The sequence below is a fragment of the Eriocheir sinensis genome, chromosome 2 (assembly GCF_024679095.1).
Source record: "Eriocheir sinensis breed Jianghai 21 chromosome 2, ASM2467909v1, whole genome shotgun sequence".
Lineage (NCBI taxonomy): Eukaryota > Metazoa > Arthropoda > Malacostraca > Decapoda > Varunidae > Eriocheir > Eriocheir sinensis.
This window is the reverse complement of record NC_066510.1, coordinates 25,718,207-25,729,425: the sequence shown is the minus strand read 5'-3', so window position 1 is coordinate 25,729,425 and position 11,219 is coordinate 25,718,207. Positions and strand designations below refer to the sequence as shown.

The window sequence follows — 11,219 nt, the reverse complement described above, 5'->3', positions numbered from 1 at the left end:
TGTCAAAATAGCGCTGCGTGGCGGGGCGGAAGGGAAGGAAGGGATAGACTGTTTCCCGGCCGTTGCCTTTCGTAACACAAATATTATCACCGTCGCACATTTCAAGTGTTAATAAATCTAAAATCGAGGAAAATCTCATCTCTTTCCTTTCTTCCTCAATAATTTTCTGAGCTTTTGTTTCCTCTCTTTTTATAGCGCAGAAAATAAGCGTTATCATCAGGTTTCTCGACGTTGGTCTGATTTTATGTAACTTGCTGCTTTCTATTTGCTCGATTGCGTTTTTTTACTCTCCGTGAAAAGCGACTCAATCGTATTTAGACATCTCGCAGCAAAGACAGACGCATCGTTGACTAAGAGAGTTAATAGGTAATTGCACGAAGGTTATCACCCAATCAAAATCAATAAATTTATCTTTGAAATTTCACCTGTGTTGATAAAATTAATTGAAGCATTGGTCAATAAATTCGCTGCATAATATTTGATCTTCTTAAAACAACAAAAAAATGACATTCATGGAAAGGAATAACAAGGCTAAGTTTAGAATATCACCCTCCCAACGACCGTCGCGTGCTCAGGACAATCAAACCACTGAACAAAGCGCGTCTCGGCTCAGAGCTAAGACGCGGGGATTTACTCCAGAGCCAACTGATCCCTGAAGTACGCGGTTGATCTCGATGCCCATAAGATCTCCCAGACTGTCTGATGTGGGGGTCATCGTGTATCCAATGGTTTGTTGTTCTTTTGTAAGTTTTGTCTTTCATTATATAAGATCGAAAAAGAGTATATTGAGGTATGACTTGGTTGCCCCTCATGACCAGATCCTCCACCAATCGCAGCGTCAAGACTCACCATAAAGCCTCGTCAACGTTGTCACCCGATCTCATGACCCATTAGGTGCGTCCGTGCAATTGGTTGATGCTTTTTCCTTTATCACGACCCCAACAATAAACACCAGCGGCCGGGTGGCAGATAAGCGGGAAGAGCAGCGCCCAACGCCAGCCCGACGGTGAAGAAGTCTGGGTAGATAAGACTATAAAGGGTTGAAGGGTGGTGACAAGCGTTATCAGGTGAGCTGCCTCCCAGGAGCCGCGAGGTGATTAGCAGACTTAGTGTTAAGCTTGCCCGCGCCTCGACCAGGGCTTCCGTGCCGCCTCCCACACCTGTTTGACCCCCCTCCCCGACGCACTCAACCGCGCCAAACCACAAAGGCCACACGTATACCTGAATCCCACCTGGTGAGTCTGTCTTAATGCAATGCACCCCTTACATGTGCTAGGGTAAGAGGTGCTGGGGCCGCCTCGTGAGGGTGTCAGTCCTCAGTAGTGGGTCTTCCCGGTCATCAGTCGATGTAGGAAATGGTAATGTGTAATTCTTACGAGACCGAGACCTGAAGTATAAGTGAGGGAGGGAGAAACTAGTGTGGTAAAAACAAGTTTGTTCACGAAGTAGGATAACTGAAGTGTATCCAGTACCGTGCTGCGCTACCTTCCCTGCTTCTCCGAGGCTCCTTGCCGCTAATGAAAAGCGAGAGGGAGGACAATGGTAAGCATTAAGCAAAATAAAAGTTTATAATAGGTCTTAGTTTCATATATATGCTACCATAGCCACATGCAAATTAACCAGGTAGTGATGTAGATGTTAATGCCACCCTCAGGTTCATCGCAACCCACCGTGGCTGCAGAAGAGGCAGGCAGCCGGGGCTCCGCGGACGCGCCCCCCGTGCACCCGTCGCCGCCGCCCGGACAAAGCCCCTCGATGCTGAGCCCGCGCGCTGCTGCCTTCAGTGTGGAGGCGCTGCTCACGGCTCAAGAAGAGACTGAAGAGGCTAAGGCGCCGCCAGCTGCTAAGACAAAAAACAGTGAAGATGCTGCGGCGGATGAAGTTTCAGAAGTAAAGATGGAGCCACAGTCTGCAGCGGAAGGCGCAGCTACACCCAACCAACTCCAGGACGGCGCCACGCGAAGTGTAAATAGTCCAACCGATGATGCTGGAAGTGGCCGAGACTCAACGCCTCACACCAGTGACGAGAACACAGACGACGAGGTGGACGTCGAAGACTGCAGCAGTGAGTCCATTATTATTGTTGTTGGTATTATTATTATCATTATTATTATTATTATTATTATTATTATTATTATTATTATTATTATTATTATTATTATTATTATTATCATCATCATTACTACTATTATTATTATTATTATTATTATTATTATTATTATTATTATTATTATTATTATTATTATTATTATTATTATTATTATCATCATTAATATCCATGAAAGGGTATTAAGGAACAGAAATGGAGAGAGACCCAAGCAGAGTCCTCTTGATAATTAGACATGGATGTGGAAAATAAAAGAGACAACGACAGTAGGGCAAGAAGAATTGAAAAAGGGGGGGAGGGGGACAAAAAGCAATACCTAATGAGTTGACAGCTGAGTGTTGACTTATGCTGTAAACTTATCAATGTCGCCAAGAGGAACAATCTCACCTGGCAGCACATTCCACACTTTCATCAATTTAACCCGGTAGCTGCGGGGATCATGTTTCTTTAAAGGTCCCTCTAAGCGAGAAAAATAAGAGAAAAATCATCACTCACACAAACCATTTCATAATATATATCAACGCATTTGTGATCAGTTTATGCATCATCTATTCTGGGGGGTTTATATCATGGTTAAAATATGGCCTGTCGCTGGTGCACGGTAAAGCCGCAAATTTGGCCCGTCGCTGCTACCGGGTTAAAGACAAATGAACGGGAAAATTGGTTAGTTGTGCAAAAAAAAAAAGGAGTGGTTGAAAATCCCTCTCATTCCATTGTAGACTGTGGCGTGTTTGGGGAATAGCCTAAAATTGAGCCAGTAACGCGTTGTGAAAATCATTATTATTAGCAAATTTGAAAAGCAAGGTCAAAGCATCAACCATTCGACGATGACAAAGTTGCATGTTGAGGTTGAGCAGCAGAAGCTTTAATGAAGTTAATTATGAGAACGATCTAATGTTCAAGGAGGGATGGAGGGATCTGTATTGCGTGATTGATGGAGGTTATGTCAATGTTATGACTATCAGCACTAATCCATAATGACAACAGATGCAGTAAGGCAACATCAATGACTCCTTGATCCTTTCAGCTCCCGTCCCCCACCCTTGTGCCTCTCCTGCCCCTGAAAGATGTCGAACGCCCCTGCGTGGACCCTCCGGTAGCCCCGTGTGTGTGTTGCCTTCCCAGCGCTACCCAACTGAGCCTTTCTCGCCGGCGCCGCCTCCAGGTGCGACAGAATGGCAGGTGAGCAAGGTCTTCAACAGGCTCAGCGTTCCATGGACCTTATGAGACAATGAAAGGTAAACGCTGCTCACATCTTCATGTCTTCCAGATGTTGACGCAAATGAACCTGCGGTGGGCGGAGCAGGAGGGGCCGGAGAACCGGTGCGAGGGCGTGGGTATTCAGCTGCTGCAGCGAGACCTGTGGACCAAGTTCCACAGTCTTACCACAGAGATGATCATCACCAAGAACGGAAGGTGCGCTATGAGAGAAAATGTTGCACCTGCTCGCGTAACATTGCACGAACGTTGCTTGTGTGTATTTTATTCAGTATTTGCATACAAGGCGATGTATATTGTCTGTGCACCGGTTATCATTTGTTCTTCAAGGTTATTATGATAATTTATACAAAAAAATATAAAAAGTGCTGGGAAATTAAAAATGTGTGCCAAATGTCAGACGAGGAGTACTGACTCACGCCTGCTTTCAAAATGACAGCGTGCCCATCGACCTAATAATAAGTACTTCAGATAAGCTTGGCTGTTTCCTCACTTATAAAATTATCAACACAACCACAAACGTAGACTTTACAAATTTCTTTGATCACCAACAGTTTCAAGAGTCACAACAGTAACCTTGTGTCTGTTCTCGTTCCGGCTCCCCAGGCGGATGTTCCCCGTGGTGAAGGTCCGCCTCCGCGGCCTGGACCCTGAGAAAACCTACGCCGTCTTCCTGGACATGGCGGCCGTTGACACGCGCCGCTACCGCTACGTTTACCCCAGGTGAGTCCAAGGAACCTTACAGCGCGAATGGTTCTTCCTCCATCCGTCGCTTCTCCCTGCCGCACGCCACGGTACCGTTTTTGTTGCTTGCTCTCCTCTGGCATTATTCGTGACATATTCTGACGGATTTATTTTGAGAATATTTTAGTGACTGTATTCTCTGTGTAGGTCACTCAATTTAAAGCTTCATGAAATCCTGACAAAGATCCTCTCCGTCCTGTAACTGTCATGTATCATCTTAAGAGCGAACTACAGTAGATTTGAATACTATGAAGACAAAAAAAAAAAAAAGATAGTTTGGGGCAAAGGTGTTGAGAGAGCGCTTACTTAGCAGACACAAATAATTACTCTTTCATCAAAAATGACACAATCAGCTCACCGAGCCACCCTTGGCGCCTGCTCGTCAACAGCTCGAGGTGGATGGTGGCGGGCACGGGGGAGCCGCTGGGGGAGCAGACGCCCTACATCCACCCGGACTCGCCTGCCACCGGAGTGCAGTGGATGGCCACGCCCGCCATCGCCTTCGACAGACTCAAGCTCACCAACAACAGGACGCGGGAGGCTCAAGGACAGGTGAGCCTCGCGTTGCATTCTTTTTTTTTCTCTCTCTTTTTCTTCGTCTGCGTATCGGACATTTAAACACGCCTCCATTTTGTCTCCTTTACACGTTCCATTCTGTCGCCAGTAAACTGTGGAGATAAGATTGTGAGGCTGAGGTGAGAGCCGTGTGTGTGTGTGTGTGTGTGTGTGTGCGTGGGTGTGGGTGTGGGTGGGTGTGGGTGTAAGGGGGGGGATGCGTGTGAGATAATGAACAACAACAACAACAACAACACCTATCACTTACCTCCAAAAGAGAGAAGAATAAACACACAAACTTCAGTAAATACCAAAAAAAAAAAGGAAGATGTCACAAAAAAACAAAAAAACGTTTCCGGGTCCTAAAAACAAATAGACAACCGAGCATAACCTATTTACCAGAGAATATTTAGGAGGCTTTTCGGAGTCTTTGAGGAGGAGAAAGAAGCTAGAATAAGAGAAGAAACGGAGAAGAAATCAATCATACCCATCAAACCAACCTACATTATTAACCCAACATAACCATTTACCCAAGAATATGTAGGAGGCGTTTGGAGTCTTTCGGGAGGAGAAGGAAGCTACAGTAAGAGAGAGAAAGGAGGAAAAATCAGTAATACCAATGACATCCGATAGTGCAAGGTGATGGAGTGGTGGAGGAGTGTTAATGAAGATGCCTCGTGTCCTTCCGGCGATTAGGTCGTTGACGCCGAGCAAGTTGACCCCACTCTCGATATGGCCACCAAGCGAGCGAAAGATCTTGCGACTGAGATGGTTGAGGACTTTAGTTGTGGTGGGGCTGTTGTGGTAGTGGATAGATAAAAGGGTGGGTGGCAGTGGGAGGTTAGTAGTGGGCAGGATGTTTTAGTAATGGCCTTTTTGTTTGGGTGAATCTGTTTCTCGGTAAGGGATTCCAAGTTAGGGTAGTCTGAGAGAGAAACTTTTGACATGGTGGAAGTGGAGGGCTCATGTAAGAGTGATGCTTAGGAGGTGGAGATGTAGCTGTTATGAGGCTGTGGTGGTGGTGGTGGTGGTGGTGGTGTGGAGGTGGAGTCTGGCGTGGTGTTATCAGGCACTTGAGGTCGTGTTAGCGAGAATTGAGGCTTTCCAAAAGATAGTGGTCACTGATATCGATGACGTTGAGAAAAAATCGTAATGGAAAATTTACAGCTTACGGAGGTTACGCTCTTCACACTCACACAGGACATACCTTGAATCTATCCCTCTACATTCTCAGACGCTTCAGCCTCTCATGTCAACTGTTACCAAAGGCCGAACAGAAGATAAATCGGGTTCTAATGAGTCTTTTTTACGTAAATGATAACTACCACCAACTAATTATGGGAGCGGTGAGTAGCGGGCTTTTTTATTTTCATCCGCACTCTTTTTGTTGCCCTTGAGCCGTCTCCTTTGCTTTAGAAGAAAAAATATCACCAGGGTTATAAAACTACCCATGGAAATGCATAAAACTCCTATGAAAGCCTTGTCAGATATGTGAGCTTGGGCACCGAAATGTTTAATAATATAACTCGGTATCTCACCTCCCCCTCTCTCCCTCTTTCTCTTTCTCTCTCCACATACTTCCCTCACTCAAGCCATATCATATTGACACGCATAGCTAACCTTGCCATGAATATCCAGGTTAATACAATACTCTCCTTCCCAGTCACGTAAATATCTATACTAATCTATAAAGTGGTGGCGAAGTTTTTTTTTTCTCTCTGTTATTGTATCGAGATTATGTGACCATGGTGTGACTTTCTGGATGCGACTGTGGATGTGACTCGCTTATCATCTGTCGGGAGGAGGCATCGAGGGCCACACACAGCTGGCCACGCGGGTTATCAGGGTTCTCAGAGAGGCTCCACACTGGCCGAACTATATTATACACTGCTATCTGTCCACACCCGGCGACGCATACCTTCCACCTCCCCCCCAAACACCCCTCCCTACACCCCCCTCACACACCTGCCTCTCGCCACCCTCATCCGTCTCACCTTACGCATCTTCTTCCTCCACCTCCTCACTCGCACCCCAAGATCATGCATGTTTGCTTCATTGTTTATTTCTGATGTTGTTGTTGCTACTTCTACTAATGTTTCTACTACTACTACTACTACTACTACTACTACTACTACTACTACTACTACTACTACTACTACTCTATACGGCCTCCATCTGTATTAGAGTTGCGTTGTGAGAGGTATGTTTTATCACACTTTCATAATACAATCCATTGGTCCTAGATATACTACTACTACTACTACTACTACTACTACTACTACTACTACCACTACCAAGGGCGGGAAGGGCAACCAATTACCTGATTAGGAAATTGGGAAATCTGTTTTTATCTACCGCTTTGAATCTGCACATTATCACGCCAGGCATCCGTGATTGTGATGGCGGAGGTGGTGGAGGCTGGGGAGGTGGTGGAGTGAGGTTAAGGTGGATAAGATTAATGTGAGTGGATGGAGGTGGACTGAAGAAAGCACAGAGGGGTGGGTGGCGGGTCTGCAATGGTCAATCTGATGGTGTAGCAGATAATTTGGAAGGTGAGTGGGGATGGTGAGGAAGATTGGTGGCGGTGATAGAGGAGGCGGAGACACTGAAGGAGGCATGGGTGGGTGGGGAGGTAGTTGGTGGGGGAAGGAAGATGTATAGATTGGTGGTGGTGGTGTGGGGGTGTGGGGGGGGAGGGGTCCGACATCTGATAAGTTAGGATGCGAGATGACACGGATACCCTTGGCTTACGACTACTACTACTGCTTTTGGGACATCAAGAAAAACAACAACATAGATAAAGATTGATGCTACTGGGCGAGCGTGTTGCTTTTGTTTTTTAATCTCTCTCTCTCTCTCTCTCTCTCTCTCTCTCTCTCTCTCTCTCTCTCTCTCTCTCTCTCTCTCTCTCTCTCTCTCTCTCTCTCTCTCTCTCTCTCTCTCTCTCGTTATCGCTTTCATGATGAGGTCTTTAACATGTACATTTTTTTTTCCTCTCTCATGCTCTTGATTTTTATTTTTTATCGCATTGGCATATCTCGTTTTCTGTTCTAAAGGCAAAGGCATATAGATAGATAAACAGATAGATTGATAGATTGATAGATAAATAGATAGACAGACAGATAGATTGATAGACTGATAGATAGATAGATAGATAGACAGATAGATTGATAGACTGATAGATAGATAGATAGATAGACAGATAGATTGATAGATTGATATATAAATAGATAGATAGACAGATAGATTGATAGACTGATAGATAGATAGATAGATAGACAGATAGATTGATAGATTGATATATAAATAGATAGATAGACAGATAGATTGATAGATTGATATATAAATAGATAGATAGACAGATAGATTGATAGATTGATAGATAGATAGATTGATAGATTGATAGATAAATAGATAGATAGATTGATAGATTAATAGATAGATAGATAAATAGATATAAGGTCCATGCACGCAGGTTAATAGAGTACATAGTAGAAGATAAAATTGAAATAAGAGGAGAAAGAAGAGGAAACAAGACTAAAAATTAATTGTTATGATAAGGTGAAATAGAAGTAGATGAAGGAGATGAAGGAAAGAATCTTGTGGTCATTGATAGTAATGGTGGTGATGCATTAGTTGTTGTTGTTGTTGTAGTGGCTGCGGCTTGTTTTTGTTATTGTTGTTTTTGCTACTGGTGGTGGTGGTGGTGGTGGTGGTAGGCTTCTGTTCACACCTTAACGGATGCGGCAACTTGATAATTCTCATATCAACAACAGTGTGCCTTTGTTATCTATTCTGACGCTCATCACCCCCCCCCCACACACACACACATTCTCTCTCTCTCTCTCTCTCTCTCTCTCTCTCTCTCTCTCTCTCTCTCTCTCTCTCTCTCTCTCTCTCTCTCTCTCTCTCTCTCTCACACACGCGCGCAGGTATTTATGTATGTATGTATGTATATATATATATATATATATATATATATATATATATATACAAATAATATATATATATATTTTTTTTTTTATATATATATATATATATATATATATATATATATATATATATATATATATATATATATATATATATATATATATATATATATATATATATATATATATATATATATATATATATATATATATATATATATATATATATATATATATATATATATATATATATATATATATATATATATATATATATATATATATATATATATATATATATATATATATATATATATATATATATATATATATATATATATATATATATATATATATATATATATATATATTTGTAGACACACAGATAGACAGACAGACGGACAGAGAATATCGACAAGGAAGAAGAAGTAAGAGTAGTGTGGGCCATAATCTGGAAAAGCTGATATAATCATTTTTATTCTCAGTTGTATCTCGGCGGCGCGTAAAGCAAAGAGATAGCGAAGGCAAGAAAAGTAATATGACTGATAAAAGTGTAGGAACAGAAAGTTAATAAATCATGGGTAGTCACCGAGGAAAGGAAAAAAAGCGAAAAGAACTGATAAGAAACAATTACAGAACAGTAGCCACTCCACCCACACACACACAGTCTCCCCCACTCTCCCACCTCGTCCTTCGCCACCACCGCCACCACCACTACCTCCTTCATCAGCTCCTCCCCCCTAGCAAAGTCCACCCAAGTCCTCCTCATGTTTTTACTTGCGGCATCAGCTGAGGAGGAGGAGGAGGAGGAGGAAGAGGAGAAAGAGACTGGGTGGAGGATGGAGGAGGAGGTGAGGGGGGGGGGGCGAGAGAAGCCTGTCGCCACATTTATCTCTTGAAGCAGTGTTACCTGACTCTCTCTCTCTCTCTCTCTCTCTCTCTCTCTCTCTCTCTCTCTCTCTCCTGGACACGAAAAAAACACGTATCAATTTAATTTTTTGTCATAAATTTTTACAAAGCCCTTTTTTTTATCTTATTTTATGAAGAAAACGAATATTAAAAGTGAGAAAGAGAGTGTGAGTGAGAAACAAGAAGGGTGTGATATAATTATGTGTGTGTGTCTGTGTGTGTGTGTGTGTGTGTGTGTGTGTGTCTGACAAGTGGCCGCCGTGCCCTGTTATCTGGGAAGCTCCTCATCGTTGTCAGACTCCCCGGGATGAGAGGCGCCGATGGTGAAGACACGTCGATAAGCCAGATACCTCCAGATAGCACACAGATAAGCGTTCTTTTGCCTTATCCCGCTCCAATTGGGCTGGCGTCTGTTTTTTCTTTAAGGGGGTAGACTGGATTGTTTGGGGGAGAGGGAGGGAGGGGAAGGGGCTATCATGTTCATTTTGTATGTGTGTACGTGTCTTTCTCAATCTTCCCTTCTGTGTGTGTTAGGGTGGGGAGGGGGGAGAGGTACGTGTGTAATTCACCACGACCTGATCACGTGCTGGACTCGTAATCGCCAGCAGGTACCCTCCCGACGTGAACAAGTGCTCTTTATCGTCGGTCTATGGGTATATACTGCCAGGACCTCACACACCACACACCCTGGCAGAGTGGTGTGTGTGTGTGTGTGTGCGTGTGTGTGTGTGTGTGTGTGTGTGTGTGTGTGTGTGTGTGTGTGTGTGTGTGTCCATAATCCGAATTCATTGTTCACTCAAGGGTCATTTCCCTCTCATAAACACATTCTCCTCCTCCTCCTCCTCCTCCTCCTCCTCCTCCTCCTCCTCCTCCTCATTATTATTATACTCGTCCTCCTACTCCTTCCTCGGCTCATCGTTTCGTCATCCTAACAACTTTTCTTTCTCCTTCTCCTGTTCTTTGTTCTCCTTCACTCGTCGTTCTTTCTTCCCATCCTGTCACTTTCTCTTCCTAATCCTGATGCAGATCGTTGTCGTCGTCCTCCTTCTCCTCCCACCTCCTCCTTCTCCTCTTCCTTTTCCTTCTTCTGCACTTTATCGCCTTCCCCTTTCTCTCATCCTCCTTTCTTCCCATCTTCTTCCATTATCTTTCTATCTCCCTCCTCCTTCAGATCATTGTCTCCTAGTTGCCCTTCTTTCCTCGTCCTTTCCTCTCATCTTAACACCTCCTCCTCCTCCTCCTCTTCCTCATCTTCCTCCTCTCCTTCCCCCAGATCATATTCTCCAAGTAGCTCTTCTTTCCTCGTCCTTCCCTCTCATCTTAACACTACCTCCTCCTCCTCCTCCTCCTCTTCCTCCTTCCTCAGATCATCGTGTCCTATATTAGTCGCCCTTCGTTCCTCGTCCTTGCCTATCCTCCTAACACCTCCTCCTCCTCCTCCTTCTCTTCCTCCTTCCTCAGATCATCGTGTCCTATATTAGTCGCCCTTCGTTCCTCGTCCTTGCCTACCCTCCTAACACCTCCTCCTCCTCCTCCTCCTTCTCTTCCTCCTTCCTCAGATCATCGTGTCCTATATTAGTCGCCCTTCGTTCCTCGTCCTTGCCTACCCTCCTAACGCCTCCTCCTCCTCGCCCTCTCCCCGCAGATCGTCCTCCACTCCATGCAGAAGTACGTGCCGCGGGTTTGGGTTCAGGAGGTGCGGGCGGGGGCCACTTGGGCGGAGCTGCCGCGACTCCTGAACACCTCCGTCGCCT

General features: G+C 44.4%; 1 protein-coding gene across 2 annotated transcripts in view; it reads left to right on the top strand.

The window, feature by feature from the left end:
- The first annotated feature begins 1,067 nt into the window (after positions 1-1,067).
- The window catches only part of LOC127001737 (T-box transcription factor TBX10-like), a 12,687-nt gene continuing 2,535 nt past the window's right edge, over positions 1,068-11,219 (top strand). The window contains exons 1-7 of one of the 2 annotated variants that reach the window (XM_050866869.1): positions 1,068-1,235; positions 1,655-2,065; positions 3,135-3,289; positions 3,378-3,523; positions 3,932-4,048; positions 4,459-4,621; positions 11,111-11,219. The exon at positions 11,111-11,219 is cut by the window's right edge and continues 59 nt beyond it. In XM_050866869.1, the coding sequence (XP_050722826.1) occupies positions 1,756-2,065; positions 3,135-3,289; positions 3,378-3,523; positions 3,932-4,048; positions 4,459-4,621; positions 11,111-11,219 (1,000 nt within the window). In that variant the 5' untranslated portion in view covers positions 1,068-1,235; positions 1,655-1,755. The other variant, XM_050866859.1, reaches the window with a different exon arrangement.